This window comes from Choloepus didactylus, chromosome 20 (assembly GCF_015220235.1).
Source record: "Choloepus didactylus isolate mChoDid1 chromosome 20, mChoDid1.pri, whole genome shotgun sequence".
In the NCBI taxonomy this organism is placed as follows: Eukaryota; Metazoa; Chordata; class Mammalia; order Pilosa; family Megalonychidae; genus Choloepus; species Choloepus didactylus.
In genome coordinates, this window is record NC_051326.1 from 5918070 (window position 1) to 5941241 (window position 23172).

A 23172-nucleotide genomic window follows, 5' to 3' on the forward strand; every position below is an offset into this window, starting at 1 on the left:
TCACTTCTGTGGCTTACAAATTAACATATACTATTTTTTTAAATAAAGGTCAGGCTTTATTTCTGTATTTGAAACTCATATTGAACTTCCCACTTAAAACATACATGCTTTATAAGCTCTTTGAAATTAAGGTGTTCAAAATGGACTTCATCATTTGTCAAAAGAAAAAAAAAAATACCAAAAGAAAAACTGGCTCTTCTTCCCCAAAACTCCTATCTCAATAATCTCAACTCTATTGTGCTCAGGTCCTTACAATAATTCATTCTCTTCTGCAGGACAGCAATAATATAGTGAAAACATACATTTAATCAAGTCATCCACTTTGAAAGCCTTCTCCTGTCTTTAAGTTTTAAAAGGCCCTCCACAATCTCACCTCTTATCTCTCACTCTTCTGTCTTCACTATAACTAATACAGAATTTTTTCATTTTTTTAAAAGCACTATGACACCTCTTGTCCCTGAGGCTTCAGTCATGCTATTTCTAAGAACACTATTTTTTCATCTCACCATCCTTTCTTAGACACCACTTCCTAAACAGCCCCTCACATCCCCACTCCCCACTGTCAGCAAATAATTAAGGTGTCTTTAGCACCTCCTTTAGTAGTACTCACCATACTCAAATTATTTAACATCTTTGTTTCCTGCTGGACAGTTAGGTCTGACTCCAAGAATCTTGATAATTATTTGACACTATATGCCCATGGCCAAAACACAGTGCTAAAGACATGGCAAGAACTTAATATTTATTGGTTGAATAATTTCTAGTTTCTAAATTTTCCATGCTATCTCTTGAAGATTTAACAATTCAAATCCTGAATTTATTTTGAGAATATTGAGCATTTAATTAAAATAAAAGTTCTTATTAAGTGCATATTCTGGGGTTTACAGTACCTCTTTGAACTCCACCACATATCCCAGGTTTGAAAGGATAATGCAGAGAATAAAAAGAAATACACTCATTCTTACTTTTTGAGTTTTCACTTAATAAACCACATAACTATAGACCTAATTTTACAATATGCATTCCTCAAACACTTTAAGTAAAAAGGTCAATGTAACATCTAATAAATATGATTGGGTCACTCATTAATATACTTCTATCCAAAAAGGACAAGCTAAGAAGTTGCTAAAATCTTACCTAGTAGTATAAAAACTGACTAAATAACAAAATAAGATCTGAAATTATAAAAAAATTGGTGGGATCTAATGTATTGAATGGTCAGCTAGACAAAGGTTGGATCTTCAGAAGTATGAAGAATAAAGTGTAAGAAAAAAACATAGCAGATATAAAAAACAGATTTAAGGGATGAATCACTTGAGTGATTTAAAATTCATCCAAGTTTGCATGGTTGCCAAGGTGGTGATGGTACAGTTGCTATGAAGCTATCAGTTGCTTGAGGAATGTTAACATTAGTGTATTGAAAGAGTCATCCATCAAATGCAACTATGAATGCATATTACGTCCACTTTCAGTTTACAGATTTTAAACTACTTTTAGTGGAAGTTAGTGATACCTTATTGTGAACCCAATTAGTCATATATCAAAGGATAAGTATTTAAGATCCTACCCTGTCCTCCAGAAGTTTATAGTCTAACAGAAGGAGTAAGATGTACATATATCCATTACTACAAAACAAAATGTAAAGCTTAATAAATACCAGGAATATAAAAACCATTTCATACACTTCATAGAGTGCTATCAAAAATGTTTTGTAGGTATATGTGTGTTTCATTTTACAATTTCATTTACCTTAAGTACTACAGGAATTTGGTTGGTCTTAAAAAGATTTACAGATTAACAGTTTACAAACCTCTTCTCCTTGATTTATCTGCTCCTTTGTTCTTTCTTTTGTTTCCATAATATATGAATAATCTTCCTTCATCTGTTCAAGTTGGGTTGCTTTCATAAAGAACTGTACAGTAAGAACAAGAACACAATTAGGTGTTCGTAAACTTTCATGAAACTATGAAAAAAAAAAAACGGGCTCGACCGCAAAAAAAATTTTTTAGACCAATTAAGTAAAACGACATTCAAGACATACATAAACAAATACACATAAGCACAAAAGAACATGTGTATTATTTCAGATCTAAAATTAATTTACTTAACCTATATTCACATCTACAAGTTACTTGCAAAAGTTCTTAAAAATCTGTTTTGGTGTGATAGTAATCCCATACTAAAAGCTTACTTTCACTGATTCTCCCATTCTTTGAGTGGAAATAACACAAACATCAGTATCTTTGATCTTTGCCCATCTAAAATTGTTTTCAGAATAGGAAATACCACAATTCATTTATGCAATCAATTTCAACAGTAGTCAAATATTAAGCTTTTAACTTTTAAATAATTTAAGATTTAAAAGTTATTCTGTATTTATGGCCAATGGTTCCATTCAATTTCCTTAAAGACTAACTTAAAAATATAATAATCCATTGTCTTTCAAGATTAAAAGCCTACAAGTGAAAACAAGGGTCTGCCCAAGAAAATTATACTCCCATTGTAAATTTTTAATTTAGTCCTATGCTTTATTTTAAAGAGGTGGCTTTAAAAAAAATCTCCATACCTACTATGTGAGCAAGAATGTTTAATATTTATACTTTATAAACATCTTTTGGTAGGTTTATATTTACTTTGGCACCCCTTACTTTATATTTGTCGCCCTCATTTTTAGACTGTAAGAACTGCTTGCTCATCTCTTGTGTTAAAACAGAAACTGGATTATCTACCTGAAACAATAAAACAAAAGAAAGATTATTTTTGAACATTTCACTTTACTGATATAAAGATAATTGAACTGATATTTACATCATAATTGATCTACGGTGCCATCAAGAAGGGTAAGCACTAGCCAAAGGTTACAGCATCATACTAAATTTACAGAGAAAATGAGAGAAATTTTTAATGTAGAGAAATGTTTCAAAATTCATGATACCAAAAGAAGTAAATACTATACTTAAAACAAATATTTTGTTATTACATGAGAACACAGGCACAAGAACTCTCTTAAGAAGTGTTCATTAGAAAGTTTTCATTTCTTCGACCTGTTTTACATCACTCTTAAGGTATACAGCTGTAGGACAAAAGAGTAGGAAAATGCTGAGCCACTGGGGTCAGGTGCCTTGGGCTGTCTAACCTAGAGGCTTTGAGCAAGTTAGTTGGTTTCTCCAACTAAATACAAAAAGTCCAACTAAGTTACTTCTAGTCAGAATTGTGTTGACAAGCATTGCTTGTTTTTCTTATAGTGATTCTTCAGAATTCTCATTTGTCTTCATTTCTTTATGAGGATACTGTGAAACAAACTGAAATACTAGAGTATTTTTCTTTTGGAAGGTGTGCCAGTTTGAACGTATTATGTCCCCACCAAAAGCCATTATCTTTGATGTAATCTTGCGTGGGCAGACCTGTCAGTGTTATTTAGATTGTAATTCTTTGCACCCCACACAACTGTGGATGATGACTCTGATTGGATAATTTCCATGGAGGTGTTGGCCCACCCATTCAGGGTGGGTCTGAATTAAATTACTGGAGCACTATATAAGATCAGACAGAAGGAGCAAGCTGCCACAGCCAAGAGGGACACTTTGAAGAAAGCAAAGAAGCCGCAGATGAGAAACAGTTTGAAGACGGCTGTTGAAAGCAGACTCTTGTTCTGGAGAAGCTGAGAGAGGACAAATACCCCAAGTGCAACTAAGAGTGACATTTTTGAGGAACTGCAGCCTAGAGAGGAACATCCTGGGAGAAAGCCATTTTGAAACTAGAACTTTGGAGCAGACGCCAGGCCACATGCCTTCCCAGCTAACAGAGGTTTTCCAGACACCATTGGCCATCCTCCAGTGAAGGTACTCGATTGCTGATGTGCTACCTTGGACACTTTATGGCCTTAAGACTGTAACTGTGTAACCAAATAAACCCTTCTATAAAAGCCAACCCATCTCTGGTGTTTTGCATTCCGGCAGCATTAGCAAACTAGAACAGAAGGGGAGTCATTTTAAAAAGCCATTGATCAAATTAATCTGCTTTAGCTAACAAGTTAAAACTAACAAAGTACAGTTGAAAAAGCTAAAAAAAAAACACAACTTGTTTCAAAAAGATTCAGGGTCACTACTCAATTTTATCTTCGGTATTAGTAATAATAAATAATAATGATAAATTTAAATTTTTTAAAGCAACCTCTTGTTTATTACAGATTATGCAAAATACTGATCATGTAATTTAATATGTCAATGGTTAAAAAATTCTAAGTAAAACATTGAGTCCTATCATCCAAGATAAGGAAAACCACCTATGTAGATAGCCTCTCCATTTTACATTGCATTTTTTTATCTTCATTTTCTTGAGATATATTCACATCCCACGCAGTCATACAAAACAAATCGTACATTCGATTGTTCACAGTACCATTACATAGTTGTACATTCATCCCCTAAATCAATCCCTGACACCTTCATTAGCACACACACAAAAATAACAATAATAATAATTAAAGTGAAAAAGAGCAATTGAAATAAAAAAGAACACTGGGTACCTTTGTCTGTTTGTTTGTTTGTTTCCTTCCCCTATTTTTCTACTCATCCATCCATAAACTAGACAAAGTGGAGTGTGGTCCTTATGGCTTTCCCAATCCCATTGTCATTCCTCATAAGCTACATTTTTATACAATTGTCTTCGAGATTCATGGGTTCTGGGTTGTAGTCTGATAGTTTCAGGTATCCACCACCAGCTACCCCAATTCTTTGGAACCTAAAAAGGGTTGTCTAAAGTGTGCATAAGAGTGCCCACCAGAGTGACCTCTCAGCTCCTTTTGGAATCTCTCTGCCACTGAAGCTTATTTCATTTCCTTTCACATCCCCCTTTTGGTCAAGAAGATGTTCTCCATCCCACAATGCCGGGTCTACATTCCTCCCCGGGTCATATTCCACGTTGCCAGGGAGATTCACTCCCCTGGGTGTCTGATCCCAAGTAGCGGGGAGGGCAGTGATTTCACCTTTCAAGTTGGCTTAGCTAGAGAGAGAGGGCCACATCTGAGCAACAAAGAGGCATTCGGGAGGAGGCTCTTAGGCACAATTATAGGGAGGCCTAGCCTCTCCTTTGCAGCAACAGTCTTGCCAATGGCAAGTCCTGTGGTAGAGGGTAGGTAAAACAGACTCTGTTGTAATTTTTAATAACACTTGCTATGTGTCTTAATTTCACATTGCATTTGACTTTTTAAAAGTAAGAACAAATCAACTAGCTTTAATGACATTCAGATACCAATTATGGATTAGCAGCTTCACCAAAGTTTGTGTTCTTTTTTTCTATAGTCCTTTGATTGTTTCTGAAATGGTATATCTAGTCCCTAACTACTCTAGATATTATTTGAGAAATTTGTAGCTTTACCTGCCAGAAGCTTGGAGCAAGCAAAAGACAAAAACAAATCCGTAAACTTTAGAAGAAGGACAAGAAGAGGAGACATGGGGAGCAAACATCATCAGGTCCTTAAAAAATATTAAATACTCTTCTCCCTCCTAGTAGTCTAGATCGGCACTGTCTAAAAGAAATACAATTATCTCTTCCACATGGTGGGGGTTAGGGGCACAGCACCCCTACAGTCTGGAAAATCCGCATAAACTTTTTTTTTCAGAGTTTCAGGAAACTCCCTGGCTGCCTCTTGATCTGATGCTGCCCCTCCTGTCACTTTTTTTTTTTTTTAAGTTCAGTTTTACTGAAATATATTCACATACCATACAATTATCCATGGTCTACAATCAACTGTTCACAGTATGATCATATAGTTATGCGTTCATCACCACAATCTAATTCTGAACATTTTCCTTACATTAGAAAGAATTAGAACAAGAATAAAAAATTAAAGTGAAAAAAGAACACTCAAACCATCCCACCCTATTTGTCATTTAGTTTTTCATCCCCATTTTTCTACTCATCCATGCATACACTAGATAAAGGGAGTGTGAGCCACAGGGTTTTCACAATCACACTGTCACCCTTTGTAATCTACATTATTATATAATCGTCTTCAGGAGTCCAGACTGCTGGGTTGGAGTTTGGTAGTTTCAGGTATTTATTTCTAGCTATTCCAAAACATTAAAACTCTAAGAGGTGTTATCTACATAGTGCATAAGAATGTCCACCAGAGTGACCTCTCGACTCCATTTGAAATCTCTCAGCCACTGAAACTATTTCGTCTCATTTTGCATCCCCCTTTTGGTCAAGAAGATACTCTCAGTCTCATGAAGCCGGGTCCAGATTCATGCCCGGGAGTCATATCCTGCATTGCCAGGGAGATTTACACCCCTGGGAGTCGGGTCCCACGTAGTGGGGAGGACTCCTGTCACTTTTACATTGCGTAGGCCGAACCTTCTTTTAAAATGTTCAAACCAGCCTTTGCTGGCCTGAAAATCTGTAGGTGTAGGCCCTTCACTTTCATTTTCCTTTAGGGAATCATGTAGGGATTTAGCCTTTTCTCATATGATGCCAGAGCCTACCGGATTGCATTTTTTATAGCAATCCTGCACCCAAAAGAATGTTGCATTTCCTTATAGGAGATGCAGATCTCGTGGTTTATGCAAATGTTTTGTAGTTGTTTGTGTAGCTGCAGCAACAGCTGTACAGATTCCCTTCTCTTTTTCTTGATATGCCTTATTGTCAACTCTTTAAAACCATAATGGCAGCTTCCGCACAACTCCCTCCAAATTCCCATTTAATTTCTTATGCCAACCTGCTATATCGAAACCATGATGGGGAAAGTTATAATGTGGAAGGGATAACTGTATAATGCAAGCCACACATATAATTTTAAATGTTCTAGTAACCACATTGAAAATATAAAAGGAAACAGGTAAAATTAATTTTAATAATATATTTTTAAACAAAATATATCAAAAATATTATCATTTTAACATGTAATCAATGTAAAATACTCAGCAATTCCTTCTTACTAGGTCTTCAAAATCCAGTGTGTATTATACAGTTAAAATACATCTCAATTTAGACTATCCAGGTTTCAAGTGCTCAACATCCATATGCAGCAAGTGGTCACTGTACTGGACAATGCAGCTCGAGAACCTTCCATATTTTGATCAATTAGACTGAGTCTTTAATTGTCAATAAACGAATTATGCAAGAAGAGGACCAAAGGGGTTATGATGATAATCTTCAAATATTTTAAAAGACAATAAACATGTTTTTCATTCCCCAAGAGAGCAGGAGCTTAGAGAAACAGGCTAACTACTTTCCACACAATGAAAACTTTCTAATAAATACAGGTATCCATAAGCAGAGGTGACTTCCCTACAACTATCCATTCAATCACAAGCTGAAGGAATACCCAGTACGGATTCTCCACAGGGTAAACACAATGTAAGGTAAGCATTCCAGAGAGGCGTAGAAACTGTACTGGATGCGAGTCACGATTCCCTTTAAAAGCTATCTTTTAAATTGCGAAAAAAACGCCTCCGTGAAAAACACTAGCTAAAAACCAGAAAGTGACCTAGAATACCGGTTACAGCGATGCACCAACTAGATGAGGGCTCCTAGCTCCAGAGGGGCAGTATACTTGGTGAAACCAGGAGTTGGCATTCTGAAACGAGTGAGTAAGCTGGCTGGAAGACCCGTAGCCGCGGGGCAGGCTGGGGAAGCCAGGGTTCAGCATATGGAGACCAGCTGGCTGTTTTAAAAAAAAAAAAAGGAGTGGCTCCAGTAGCAATTGTGGGAACCACGCAGTAAAACACAGCAAGAGGGGGCTGAGCTGGCCTCTTGCTGTCTGGCCAGGAAGATAGCCCGCAGCAGATACCCTTGGGTTCGGGGGAATGGATGGGCGAGCCGGAAGCAGACAGAAACCCCGCAGCTAGCAGCTAGCCCCCAGAGGGCAGGATAAATTCTTGCCTGGGACCATGCCCACAGCCCAGAGCCCCGCCAGTTGTCCTGGAGCCGGAAAGGAGGAACGGTGCGAGGAGGAGGGGGCTGAGACGCCCCGCTCGGCCATTTTTGCTTCGGGCTGGGAGTGCGCCGCCGCATGGCCCGGCAGCCCGGGGCTTCCCTTGTGGGACACCATGCACTGATGACATAGCACAGCCTTCCCTTGGCTGAGCTACTGGAGGAGCACGGCTGGGAGGGGGTTCCACTCAGAGAACCCAGGGATGCTACGCCAAGTCTGGTGGTTTATGGATCAGCGAGAGAAAGAGGCTGGGGCTGAACTGAAATGAAGGCTTAGACTTGTGCAGCGGCCTTGAATCTCCAGGAACCTGGGGGATTTGAACATTAGAACTGCCCTTCCTCCCTGGCTACCTGTACAAATGCCCCACATTCAGGGTGGACAGCTCCAGCAACACACCCAAACTGAGTTCTCCAACTGAACCCACAAGAATCATTTCCCCACACAAAGCAGAAAAAAGGCTGAGAACTGACTCGAGGGATATAGGTGACTCACAGACGCCATCTGCTGGTTAGTCAGAGAAAGTATATGTCACCAAACTGTGTTCCAGAAAAATTAGATCAATATGCCTTTTTCTATATAACTTGAAAGAACCCTATCAAGCAAAACAAATGCCAAGAGGCCAAAAAACAACAGAAAATCTTAATGCATATGATAAAACCAGAAGATATGGAGAATCCAACTCCAAACACACAAAGCAAAATATCGGAAGATACAGTATACGTCGCAAAGTTAATCAAAGATCTACAATCGAGGAACGAAAACACGGCAAAGGATTTAAAGGACATCAAGAAGACCATGGCCCAGGATGTAAGCTACATGAAGAAGACCCTAGAAAAGCATAAAGAAGACACAGCAAGAGTAAATAAAAAAATAGAAGATCTTATGGAAATTAAAGAAACTGTTGGCCAAATTAAAAAGACTCTGGATATTCACAATACAAGACTAGAGGAAGCCGAACAACATCTCAGTGTCCTAGAAGCCCAAAGAACAGAAAATGAAAGAACAAAAGAAAGAATGAAGAAAAAAATCAAAAAAATTAAATTGGATCTCAGGGATACGATAGATAAAATAAAACGTCCAAACTTAAGACTTATTGGTGTCCCAGAAGGGGAAGAGAAGGGTAAACGTCTAGAAAGAGTATTCAAAGAAATTGTTCGGGAAAACTTCTCAAACCTTCTACACAATATAAATACACAAAGCATAAATGCCCAGCAAACTCCAAATAGAATAAATCCAAATAAACCCACTCCAAGACATATTCTGATCAGACTGTCAAATACTGAAGAGAAGGAGCAAGTTCTGAAAGCAGCAAGAGAAAAGCAATTCACCACATACAAAGGAAACAACATAAGATTAAGTAGTGACTACTCAGCAGCAACCATGGAGGCGAGAAGGCAGTGGCATGACATATTTAAAACTTTGAGAGAGAAAAATTTCCAACCAAGAATACTTTATCCAGCAAAACTCTCCTTCAAATTTGAGGGAGCGCTTAAATTTTTCACAGACAAACAAATGCTGAGAGACTCTGCCGATGAAAGACCTGTCCTACTTCAGATTCTAAGGGGAGCCCTGCTGGAGGAGAGACAGGGAAAGGAGAAAGAGATACAGAGAATTTTAACAGACATATATAGTACCTTACATCCCAAATCACCAGGACACTCACTTTTCTCTAGTGATCACAGATCTTTCTCCAGAAGGGACCATAAGCTGGGACATAAAACAAGCCTCAATAAATTAAAAAAAAAAAAAAAAAAAAAAAAAAAAAAAAAAAAAAAAAAAAAAAATTTGAATGTACTCAAAGCACATTCTCCAACCACAATGGAATACAAATAGAAGTTAATAATTTTTGAACTGTAACTCCACTATTTATTTCCTACATGATATAAAATACACAAACTCTAATGACAAATCAGCGGTTTTGAATTCAATGTAAAATATGTAATTTTAGACAACTATATAAAGGTGGGGGGATGGAGGAGTATAGGAACATAGTTTATGTGTCCTATTGAAGTGAAGGTGGTATCAAAGAAAAACAAGATTGTTATGGATTTAAGAGGTTAATTTTAAGCCCCACAGTAAACACAAAGAAATTATCAGAATATAACCATAGAGATGAAAAGTAGAGTATGGGTTAAGAAAAACGGGGGAAGGGGCAATGTGGAGTTAAGAAAGGAGTGTAGGGTTGCTGTTTGAGGTGAAGGAAAATTTCTAGTAATGGATGGTGGGAAAGAGCTTTACAACATTCTAAATGTGATTAATCCCACTAATGGAAGGCTAGGGAGGGGGTGGAATGGGAAGATTTAGGCTGTATATATGTTTCCACAACTGAAAAGAAAAAAAAAAGACAGTCTAAATAGATGACAATTGAATACTAAGGATGAACTTGGATGGGACTGGAGGATGGAGGACAGGAGGCTCAAAGGGACGCAGTTGAGACATAAGGAAAAGGAAATATACAATGCAAGCTTTTTACCTTTGTTGAATCTATTGTACCTCTTAGCTGTGCTTAATGGGATTGCATGAAAGAATGTTCTTATTCATGGGAAGTGTATACGTGAATTATAGTGAATACTCAAGGATGTGCGCAGCTAACTCTCGTAGGCTCAGACGACAGAGCAATAGATGATGGATGGTAAGGAGGGAGGTAGGGAGGGAAGAAGGTAGGGAGGGAGGGAGGGAGGGAAAGAAATAGCAATGTGACAGCAAGTTAAAGTTGGTGGACTGAGCTACGGGGGGGGGTCAGGGTACGATGGAATTCTGTGTATGGGGCTAGTATTGTTTTTGCAACTGTTCATATAACTTTGAATTTATTTCCAAAAAAAAAAAAAAAAAAAAAGCTATCTATTGGTAAACCCTAACTTTCGATTTTCCTGATTTTGCTTAACAAATTAATTCCATTGTACTGTGTTCCAACCAACAACTTATTTGCAATATTAACTTTTCTCCAGAATTTAATAATTATTTTTGTAAATCTATGCTACCCCATATGAAGGCCACTAGCCAAATGGGGTTATTTTCAATTTACATTAATTAAAATTAAATAAAATTAAAAATTCAACTCCTAGGTCACATTAGTCACATTTCAAGTGGTCAGCAGTCACCTGTGCCTAGTGGCTACCCCACTGGACAGCACAGATAACACTTCTACCATCACAGAAAGCTGTACTGGACAGCTCTGTTTCAAACCAAAGTGGAAAAGAGTCCTAGACTCTTTCTGGTCTCTCTCCTGGTGACCAGACTTGGTGACCTCAACCCTGGAAGAAGGCAGTATGGTACACTGAAGAGAGCACTAGAATGAAGCAGGTTCTACCAGGAACCACCTAGACAATCTTATGCACAAATAAAATCACTTTTCTTGGCTTCCAGTTTCTCACCTCCAAATAAATGGTGTGGATTAGGGGACCTGTAAGACTACATGTGCTCTATTTCCAATGCGCTCTGCCAAAGCATCCGTAACAGAAAGGATTCAAGCCTTCTCCCCCGCTACAGGGATGACCATTAACTTCAAAACACAGAGATATGCTCTATCTTTCTAGAATAAATGTGCTTTCCTGAAGAATTTAGGAACCCAGTTTAGGAGATTATGATACTGTTCTGACTATATTGAAACTTCACAGCCTTATCAACAAAGGTCAGCACATGCAGGTCCAGACTGCACGTCCTTGACTGCTCTATCACAGGAAAAGTTGGTATTGTACCTTGAAAATTCATGTTGTATTGGTAAATTTTAGGGAACTTCAAAACAATAGTTCTATGTAACCAGCCTGTGGCCAATTTACTCATCAAAGGCCATTTTAATTCTTTTTACGCTACATTAAAATCACAATAACCAGTTGCATGAATTAATCTGAAACTCAAATTAAGCAATTACCTGTATGTTAAAATGATCAAGAATTGCAATCAGCTCTTCTTTCCTAGTAGAAACTACAGCCCCTAGTTAGGAGAGACATAATCAAATCACCATACTGTTTCTACAGCAATAGTACAGAAAAAAAATGATTATTTATAAACTATAATTATTTTTCATTATATCATCATGAAAGGTACTACTGAATGTGCATAAATCTGAACTAGAGAAACATCCTAATGAAACACAAGTACACAGAGTAGGAATAAGGACACAGGTGCAGTGACAGCGATCTCTCCTTCCCACAGCTAAACACTTTATTTTGCTCTTCACCTATCTCTTCTTTTCACAACTCTTAATATTCACCTTTATGTCCTTCCTTTACGGACTTCTTCACCTTTTGCTATCTCTTTCCACTTGCTATAGAAATTACTGGGAGAGAGAAAGGGCCTGCAAATGAGAACAAAATGATATAACCTGTTTCAAACTGACCTAGATTCTGCTAATCATAGTTTTTGTTACTAGAGTGTTCTGTTGGTAAAACAAGTACTTGTAACATATGTATACAGGTGTGTGCGTGTGTGTATGTATACATACAACCAATTACCTTACAAGAAGCAGTTTCAAGAGATGGGGAAGAGCTCTTTCACTGAACCAGCACAATCACGTACTCTTTCAAATTGGTTATTTACTAATATTTTATATGAAATTAAAAATTCATACAAACCTGCTTTACTTTTTAGTTTGTAAGATCGACTTCCATCCATGCTGATGTGCTGCTGCACAATTATAGAGTCACCATACACATTTGCTTTATATGCATCATCTCCTCTGTTCCTTAAAGTTATTGAGATATCTGCTGAGCTGAAACAATGAGGTTTAGCTAAATCAAATAAAGGTACAGTGCAATTACAATGGTAAGCTACTAGAATTTTCAAATATTTTCAACACCCCTCCTCCCAATAATTTGGCTAATTCATTTAAAAACTAGCATTATACGAGCCGCTGGTGACTGTTAGTCTACTACAGAATAACATTAAACATATTATGCCTAACAAAAAAATAAATTTGGGAATGAGAAAACACTTATAAAAGATACTTGACTATTCTATCCATAACAGAAATATGAGATTTGCACAAAACTCACTAAGCTTTGATAGTTTCAAAAAACATGGGTAAATTACACATTATCCTATAGACATTGTGCAGTTAATATTATACTGTCTATTATGAATTATATAATAAAGCATCAAGCTGACAGCAAGCCTTTAAGAATATATTGATGAAGTAAGAATCATGGTAAAGAAGGAACATTTTCTAACAGGGAACACTACTTATTCCATTACTTGGCAATAAAAAAGGGAAATATTTGATTTCAAAAAATGTAAAATAAAGCTCAAAATTTCTTCAAGTTTTGTTGGCATTACAAAGTAGTATAATGTAGCTAAGCACACATATGAATGTTAAGAGTGTAAGTCTGCCTAACTGATAGCTTGTTATAGTTTTCAGAGTCTCAAAGAATGTTAAGGCATTTATATCCATACACAGTTTAAGATATTATAGGGAAAAAAAGCCAATCTTTACTAAATTTCAGTTTATATTTCAAGCTATACTTTTTTTTCTAACTTCTGTTAAAATAAGACTTTGTAGAAAAAAAGATGTTGACAAAGAACATTAATAACACATACTTACAATTTCCTTAAACATAAAAGAAGAAAATATTTTCTCTGGTTCACATGAACAGTGCCACAATGCTTAAGTCATTAGGCAAAACTGTTTTAGTTGGTAATTAATGAGATTTTAATAGAACAAACATTCTGATTAATCTGTAGTCATATTCTAAAACTATTCCCACTTGCAGGGAATGTAAGAAAAAAATTCCAAGGATGAACGTCACTGTAAATTACCGATATCACAGTAGACACACTGAGGTGTTTGCTCAGCTCTTGCTCCCTCAACACCTCGTTTTCAAGTGTCCCAGCAGAGAGGGCTTACACAGCCACATCTGTAAAAAATATTACCTCCCCACTCTGCCATCTAGGGATTAAACTAGATGTAGAAATCTGACCCTAACTGAGCCAATCAGATGCTCTTCTTGAAAAATTCAAATTAAGATAAAATGATAGAATCCAAATAAATTCTGTAACTTAGTTAATAATACTGTACCAGTGAATTCTCAGTTTTGATAATGTACCTTGGTTATGTAAGACACTAATATCATGGGAAAATAGGTGAAGGGTATACAGGAGTTCTCTGTACTCTCTCTGCAACACTCCCATAAATTTAAAATTATTTTAAAATATAAAGGTTTTTAAATTGAGATACAAACAAGTCCAGCGACACTGATTCCCTGGAACTACAGAGTCAATGAGGCCTCTGGAACTAATGAAACCAATCTGGGGCATAATACTCTGATGGACAAGGAGAAAGACTGTGGAGACTGCAAAGAGAAGCAGGAGTACAGAACAGATAAACCCTTAGGAAACGACCCAAAGAGAATGACAGATACACATACCCACACATATTGGGAGAATGAATCAGAGACATAGAGAACACAAGAGCACTGCTCTACACACCCAGAGACTGTCTAAGACAGAAATGCCTGCCCACACCGAGGAGACATAAGGAGGGACAAAGACTTAGCTAAAGAATAAGAGAGAGCATACATACTCCAGAGATAATGAGAGGAAGAAACACGTTCACATAGCCGCACACTTGTCATAAAGAAAAAAAAGGGAGGGAGGAGAGTACACAGAAGTATAGCCATTTAAGCAAGGGGTGTGGGTAGTGGCAGAGAGGAAGAGTTGCAGAATAGATGGACAATCCAAAGAAAGGGAGAAGGAGCCAGAGGCCCAGAGACAGACATCCAGAGTAAGCCAGAGACACAAAAAGAAAGACCTAGAGACAAAAGATACTTGGCCCTTGACAGTCTCCTGGTTCTGGTCCCTTGTGAGACCTAGCTGCACTTCCTCCCCACAGCTTACTAGATGTACACTGTGCTGGTTTGAATGTATTATGTCCCCCAGAAAAAGCCATGTTCTTTGATGCAATCTTGTGGGGCAGACAAATTAGTGGGGATTAAATTGGAATACTTGGATTAGGTCATTTGCATGGAAATGCGCCCCTCCCAAGTGTAGGTGATAACACTGATAATTTCCATGGAGGCGTGGCCCCACCCATTCAGGGTGGGCCTTGATCAATGGAGCCATGTAAATGAGCTGACAAACAGAAGGAAGTAAGTGCAGCTGTGAGTGTAGTTTTGCAGAGGAGCCACAGCCAAGAGGGACACTTTGAAGAAAGCACAGGAGATGCAGATGAGAGAAAGTTTGAAGACGGCTGTTGAAAGCAGACTCTTGCTCCAGAGAAGCTAATAGAGGACAAGTACCCCAAGTGCGACTAAGAGTGACATTTTTGAGGAACTGCAGCCTAGAGAGGAATGTCCTGGGAGAAAGCCATTTTGAAACTAGAACTTTGGAGCAGATGATAGCCACATGCCTTCACAACTAACAGACGTTTTCTGGACACCATTAGCCATTCTGCAGTGAAGGTACCCAATTGCTGATGTGTTACCTTGGAAATTTTATGGCCTTAAGGCTGTAACTGTGTAACAAAATATACCCCCTTTTATAAAAGCCAATCCCATTCTGGTGTTTTATGATTCTGGCAGCATTAGCAAACCAGAACAACATCTGTGAATTTTTATAATAATCTCTTTTAAAAGCCACCTTGCGTAGGTTGGTGAAGTGTTTTGTTGTGTTCTGTTTTTCTAACTAAGACAGAAGTGTTCCTGAAAAGCTTCAATTCATGGGTTTTTAAAAGCTTCCCAAGTTGATTCTAACAAACAGCTAAGACTGAGCACCACTAACCAAGGTATGATAAGGGAAGGGAAGCTAGCCTATGAAATGGAGCAGAACTTCTTTTATTTCACCAACTAGTATGATCACCTAGTAAATGTACCTTGTGAAAACAATGAAAACATTTAAGAAATAAAGTGATGTCATATATTTGTTCTGTTACCAAATACCTCTCTTGATTACCAAATGGCAACTTTATTATCTTCATTCCTAGCTACCCTGGTATGACATCTATCCTTAGTATAGTGAGAACATCAGGTATTAAGCCACGAAATTTCTCTTATAAATTAAGGTTTATGGGTGGGATGAGGGGATGATTTGGGTGTTCTTTTTTATTTTTGTTTTTGTTCTTGTTCTGGTTCTTTCTGGCATAAGGAAGATGTTCAAAAATAGACTGGGGTGATGAATGCAGAACTATATGATGGTACTGTGAACAGCTGATTGTACACCATGGATGGTTGTATGGTATGTGAATATATCTCAATGGGGCTGAATAATAAAAAAAAAAAAAAAAAACAAAAACAATGCAACCTTCCAAAGTGTCCAGCAGAAATTAAAATTTCAATAAAGCTGGTAGGAATGCAAATTGGTCAATTCTTCTGGGGCATAATTTGCAATATATTATCTTTAATATTCATGTTCTCTAACCCAATAACACAGCTTTTAGAAATCTTTCATAAGGAAACAATTAAAGATAAGGTCGATAATTAATGTACAACAGTGTCCACGTAACATTAATTCTAACAGAAAAAACTAGAACCAGCGGAATGTCCATCAATAAGGAAATAACAAAATATATTTTTAAGGAGTAATGTTCACAAAATTGAGTTGTGTAAAAGTAGGTTGCAGAGTATATATATAAATTGTGATCCCATTTTTATTTAATAAAAAAATACATTGTAGTAACCTCTGGAGAGTGGGATTTAGGGATTTTTGCTTCCTGCTATAATGCACTTAAGGGTTGCCTGATTTGGTATTAACAAATTGCATGTATGTTTGTGTGTGTGGGGGGGTGTATATGTAGAAGATGAAGAAAATACATAAAGTCTTTAACAAGTTATTTCTGGCTAGTGAAATTAAAGATGATTTTTACTTTCTTTCTAAAGTTTGCTATATCTTCCAAATTTTCTACAGTCATCCTGTAACATTTTTTATGATTAAAAAGTTACATTTCTTTAAAAAAGAAATTAAGGTTTTTGAAAAAAAAGTCTCATAATAACAAACTGCTCAAAAAATTTGTGCAAGAAGATAGGGACAATGGGCTAGGCCTCCCCCCACCACACTGATACAGCCTTTGCTGACGCTACATTTCGGTCAAGAGCCATGGAGCCCAGTGTTTGTAAGTATTGGAGACCTTTAGGTGGAAAGACAGACTATCAATGACCTCTTCCAGGATGGAAACATAAACATGCAGTGCCACAGTAAGAATTTGGCTTCATTCTCAATGCTGGAAGAACCTATCTGTACAGAGATTAACTGGCAAGAGCACACACAGACGGGGACAATAAGCAAAGAAAATTCTTGTTAAAATATGATACAGCTCCTCCTACTCTGGGTAGCCATTTTGAGATATGCATGCTTGGCTAAGCAGATCAGGAAGGTACGGCAGGAGTATGAGTTCTTATCCTTCCATAACCCTATCAAGATGCTATGGCTGATGTCAGAAGCAGGATCAATGCCAAACTCCCACCAGCACCAGGCCACTATTAGGAATGCTGAGGAAGGAAAGAGTGAACTGAAACGTTCAAGAACTTGAATAGCATATGAACATGAAACCTCGTACTACTGAGAGAGAGCTTAGAAGGGAGGAGATAAATGAGAATATATTCACTGTTCACCGTTAAAGCATTGGTGGAGGGCTGAGTCCCAGGCAAGGAGGCCTGTGCCAGTTTGGATATATTATGTCCCCTAAGAAAAGTGCCATTTTGGATATACTATGTCCTCCAAGAAAAAGCCATGATCTTTTAATCCAATCTCATGGGATGTTGGGATTAGGTTGTTTCCATGGAGATGTGACCCACTCAACTGTGAGTGACACCTTTGGTTAGGGTGTGACCTCTGATTGAATGTTTCCTTGGAGGTGTGGCCCTGCCCATTCAGCATGGGTCTTGATTAGTTCACTGGAGCACTATAAAAGCTCATGAACAGAAGGACCTGAATGCAACTGCAGCTTACAGAGACATTTTGAAGACGGCCATTGAAAGCTGATGCTGACATTTTGGAAAACGCCATTTGAAACGCACCTGGAAGCAAGCAGACACCAGCCATGTGCCTTCCCAGCTAACAGAGGTTTTCCGGATGCAAATGGTTTTCTCCAGTGAAGGCACCATACTATTGATGCCTTATCTGTAACTTTGTAACCAAATAAACCCCCTTTATAAAAGCCAGTCCATTTCTGGTTTTGCAAAATGGCAACATTAGCAAACTAGAACATGGCCCAAGGAAGTTTTCTGGATTCTTCTAACCATATTTGCCAAGCATTCCCAAGGAGAATTGAAAGGAAGACCAAGATTTCACAAATGAATCTCCCAGACTATGACACTGAGAACTAAAATGTGTGAAATGGAGGTTGGGATGCAGGAGAGGAGGGAGAGCCCTTAGGACAACCTCAAACCTGTGTGTGACTGACAGACCTTCAGGCAGCGTGGGACAGCTGAAAGAATATAGGTACAGGGCAGAGGAAGACCAGAAGTGAAAACTTAAATGAGCCAATTCCACATAAAAGTGATGAGAGAATCAGATTATAAAACAAGGGGAACTTTACAGATACCAAATGTTTTTAACTAGGGGATGATGTGAGTAATATGTATTGGGTTTGGAGAAGCCCTATTTTTAGCTACATTTTCAGGCAAGGTCAGTAAAGAGGAAAATGAGCTCAGGATAAAATACATTGGGGAATTATTATCAAGTAGTTCCTTCCCAAGGCCATTCAGCATGGGAAATGTTTCCTGTGCATTCCCCTCCCTTCACCATTTCTCTTGAGTAAAGTTGAAACCCTTGCTTACAGCCCCCAATCCTAATTCACAACTCATACCCCTTCATTTTTAGTAAAAAATAAGGAGAAGTTAAATGGATATAACACTGAGAAGAAGGAAAATCCATTATACGAGAAAAAAGATATCATTATTAATTATCAAAGTTTGGAAAAGTTTGAAATATCCCAGGCACTGGAGACAAGCGAGTACTGTACAGTGGAAGTAGACTCACGCTGGCAGCTAATATGGCACAGTTTGGGACATCTGGTTGTTTTGAGAAACAAAGTCCCTTCAGAAGTATCTGAGTAGTACGTAAAAGAATAGAGAACAGACTGAACAGAGAACTGCTAGCAGACAAAAGGCCATGAGGCCATAATGATGCAAACTAGATGATCAACACAGAGCTATGAGAGGGCAACCCGTGACAAAAAGACATGTAAGTATAAAAGTAATGAGAATGGTTGTATGACCATTCACCAAGAGGTGGAGGAGGCCACAAATGGATTTGTCATTGTGGTCCTCAAATCAAACTCACTGGTGGAAGCACCTAGTTAAAGGTAGTATAAGCGCAGTCAGAAGGAGGAATATTTTTGAAACTGAAATTTTGTGCAGGGACACCTTGGTTGGTCACTGACTCTGCTTTTGCCCCTATCATATTGATGTTATGCATCATCAGTGTTATTCCTTGCTGCTATTGCTCGATCAAAGGCCAGGAAAATCCAATGTTTATAAATATTCTCTTAAACAAACATATATAGATTTGTCACTACAAATTTTCCAGAAAGGCTGACATACCCATGAGTGTGTGAACAGTTGCACAGCAATAATTTACACAAGCTATCTGCCAGGAGAGAAAAGCAGTCAGCAGTGGCTCATGTTGGCAAGGAGGGCCAAGAGAAAGGAATGAAAAGATATGACACTGCTGCTCCTGTTCAGGAAAGCTACTTCATTTCCAGTAATGTCTACAAGGATTGGGAATCTAGAGCAGGTGAAAAAAAGAGAAAGCAAGGCTTTATGTCTCCTTTACCACTAATCCACAGCCTAACCACCAGTGTACAAACTTGCTTTCCTGTTTTTTTCTTAACAGAGGTGTTTACTATATAATTGAAAATACATGTAGACAGTAAACACTTACTTCTGTCCATCTTTCACAAAACCTTTTAAAGAAGATCCTCTATTAGTAGCAACTGCTTTTCCACCAAGACCAACTATGAGAGCTGTGAGTACTGCACTCTTCCCACCTAAAAAAATAGGTGTTGAAAAATTACATTTATTAGAGAGAAAAGAAAAGGCTAACTTCTACCACATGAGTGAATAAGATTCCTGAGTGAAAATGTGAACTGGTCTCATGCTGAAATAAAATTTTATAATGCAACTGTAATTTTCTGTCAGTGACAAAGTAGCAATTTTTTTTAAGTCATATATATCTTGAAACATCTAACTGCTGCTATTAGGAAAAAAATTGCACATTTCAGTAATCAAATTTCTGCCATCAATAAGAAGACAGGAAAAATGGTTGTGATACATTTCCAACCTGAAACTCTCAATATATCACCTTGGCCCAATAGCCTATAAAATAAATTTATTCCTCTAATTAGACATACACACTGAACCCAACCAATTTTTAGTGCATTCTAATTTAATTACAATTACCATTTACCGTTTCCATAAATTCTCAGAATCAGAAGTAACTAACAATTCTATAATGTAAGCTCCATGTGGACAGGAATGTTTTCTATTTTGTTCCATGCTATATCTCTAATATCAGCAAATAATAGGCACTTGCATACTTGTTGATTAATGAATAAACTTAATTAGGAAAAAATTAGCAGTCATACAGATAGATGCTTTTATGTAATATTTTGACAATTATTTCTAATTTGAACCCTTTGAAATGTGTGCTTCTTTCTACCCTAATAGGTATAAAATACCGTAAGTTGACATTTTAGTATCTATAACAATTACCCAGAACATGGTAATCAGTTTCTGAAGTTCAGGATCAACTATTCCAATCAGTTCTTATCAGCCCATTATCTTCAACAGAATACTCCCAATTAACTGAAACACACCACTGGGGGTAACCCAATTCAGTCCCTAAAATGCCTTTCAAGTGACTATTTGAACTCACTTCCTCATCTTCACATTATCCAATTCACTGCCGCCACTACTTCCATTATTCCTCTTCTTGTAAGTTTTATTAACAAAATCACTGCTTCAGAAGTCAGAGAAGAAGAGGTTGGGGGAGGGGGGAGGAAGGAAGGAGGGAAGAAAGAAGGAAGGACCTAACTGCAGGACCCATCAGTCCTTTTCCACAACTTATCCAGTGGGATCCCTCTGTAGCACTTCCTCCATCCTCTCCTTCTAAACAATGCTTTCTACTTGACTAAATGGCAGAGTAGGGAAAACAATAACTAAATGAACTATGGAGATACAGTACCTAGTGTCATATTCTAGCACTCTCACCACTTGATAAGACTCTAGCAAGCCTCTTCTCCATGTGTACTTCATGCCCGGCCATCCTACCACAAGAGGGGCAAACTAGTCTTTCAGCTTCCTGTTTTCCCCTTCTAATCAATCCTTCACAATGTGGTCAGTTTGTTTCACAAATTTTGATCTCGTCAACCTTTTACTCAAAAACTTTAACTGGCTTCCCACTAAGTAGGAAATAAAATTCCAAAATCTACATGACATTCAAAATCCTCAAAAGTATGGCTAACAAGATGGCCTACAATATGACTCTCCCGTGTAAGCTTCCGTCCATCCCCACCATGCACTACACAATAAGGCTCTCCCCATATGCATCCATTTGTACCCCTCCAAAACTTTCCTGATGAGGAATCTTTGCCTGGAACACTTCAGCTTCTTCTTCTCCAACCAGACCAAAATAATCTGCAATTTTCATTCAATACAGACACAAATACCAGTATCTCTTAAAGCTCTCATTAGCCACAACAGTGATAATTAGTAACATTCACTCTTGGGTTCTCAAGCCACCTTATTTATGCTCAATTACAATATTTAACAGTGGCAATAAGAATTATTTCTCCACTCTTTCATGGTATAGAATCCAAAGCAGATGGATTAAAAAAAAACAATAAACAGGAGGTATTTATCCCTAGGTTTGCATAAATGACAAACCTAGAATTAACTCAGTGTTTTCTTAAAGCAGACTGGTAACAAACATGGCGAATACTGGCAACCACACATAGATCTAGAAACTTAAGTCTCATCAGTATTAATAGCTACCTATTTCAAAAAGTTAATGCATTCTAATTGCAAAAAACGGCTGAAAGTCAAATTAGAAGAAGGCAAATGCACTTACTTCCATTGTTTCCAACGACAAAGTTGACATTAGATCCAAATTTAAAGGGTCCAAGCATCGAATGACACATAAAGTTTCTTAACTGAATACTCTCAATTATTCCAACTTCTGCTGCAGTCTAGTAATAAAAAACAAATGGAAAAATCAATCTGTCTAATTCATTCACTATAATCATTCAAACATTTACTGGAAGGAAAAAGATTAACAGTATTACCAAAGAAAAAAGTTACAAAAAGTGAACAATGTTAACTTTAACAATTGAGTAAGATGAAATTAGATGAGAAACATCCAATTTAGCATAACTAAAAACTCACTTCCCAGAGTCTTACCTTTAAAGAATCTAATAAAAGTATAGCATAACATTTCTCAACCTTGACAATATTGATATTTTAGGCCAGATTGTTTTTTTCATGTAGGGGCTGTCATGTGCATTTTAGATGAGTTAACAGCATCCCTAACCTCTACCCACTAAGGCCAGTTGCACACACACTGCTCCTCCAGCTGTGACAATCAAAATCATAACCAGTCATTGCCAAAGGGTTCCTGGGGGATAAAATCCCCCTGGATGAGAACCATGGGTCAGTGAAACTTACTGTGAATTACATTCAGAGCATCCTTGTAGGATGATCATTCAGCCATGGTAACATAAATGAACAATTTAAAGTGTACGAGTATACGCTCCTCTTTTTTGTTAATAGATCAGCTGTAGGTTTACAAAAAAAAAAAAATCTTGCAGAAAGTAGAGTTCACATATACCCTGCCCACACACACTCAGATTTCCCTATTATTATTTTCACGAGTATCGTACCTTTGTTACAACTGGTGTAACAATAGTTATAAGTACACTATCAGTCATGGGCTAGAATTTATAGTAGGCTTCATTCTCTGTATTGTACAGTTCTATGGGTTTTTCTTTTTATTCTAACATATATACAACCTAAATTTCCCATTTTCATCACTTTCAAGTACACAATTCAGTGGTGCTAATTACATTCACAATCACCACCATCCATTACCAAAATGTTTCCATTACCAAAACATCTCCATCACCACAAAAAGAAAATTCTGTACCAGTTAAGCATTAACTCCCCACTCACCACCCCCACCCTACACCTGGCAAACTTGTATTCTAATTACTATGAATTTGCATTTTCCAGCTCATATCAGTGAGATCATACATACAACATTTGTCCTTTTGTGTCTGGCTCATTTCACTCAATATGATATCTTCAAGGTTC

General features: G+C 37.5%; 1 protein-coding gene across 2 annotated transcripts in view; it reads right to left on the reverse strand.

Moving 5' to 3' along the window:
• The window catches only part of SMC6 (structural maintenance of chromosomes 6), a 102525-nt gene that overhangs the window by 65855 nt on the left and 13498 nt on the right, over positions 1 to 23172 (reverse strand). The window contains exons 3-8 of one of the 2 annotated variants that reach the window (XM_037813263.1): positions 21935 to 22052; positions 19748 to 19853; positions 12511 to 12647; positions 11808 to 11869; positions 2649 to 2729; positions 1811 to 1912 (exon numbers count right to left, since the gene is read on the reverse strand). In XM_037813263.1, the coding sequence (XP_037669191.1) occupies positions 1811 to 1912; positions 2649 to 2729; positions 11808 to 11869; positions 12511 to 12647; positions 19748 to 19853; positions 21935 to 22052 (606 nt within the window). Of the gene's footprint in view, positions 1 to 1810; positions 1913 to 2648; positions 2730 to 11807; positions 11870 to 12510; positions 12648 to 19747; positions 19854 to 21934; positions 22053 to 23172 lie in introns of those variants that run through there. The other variant, XM_037813264.1, reaches the window with a different exon arrangement.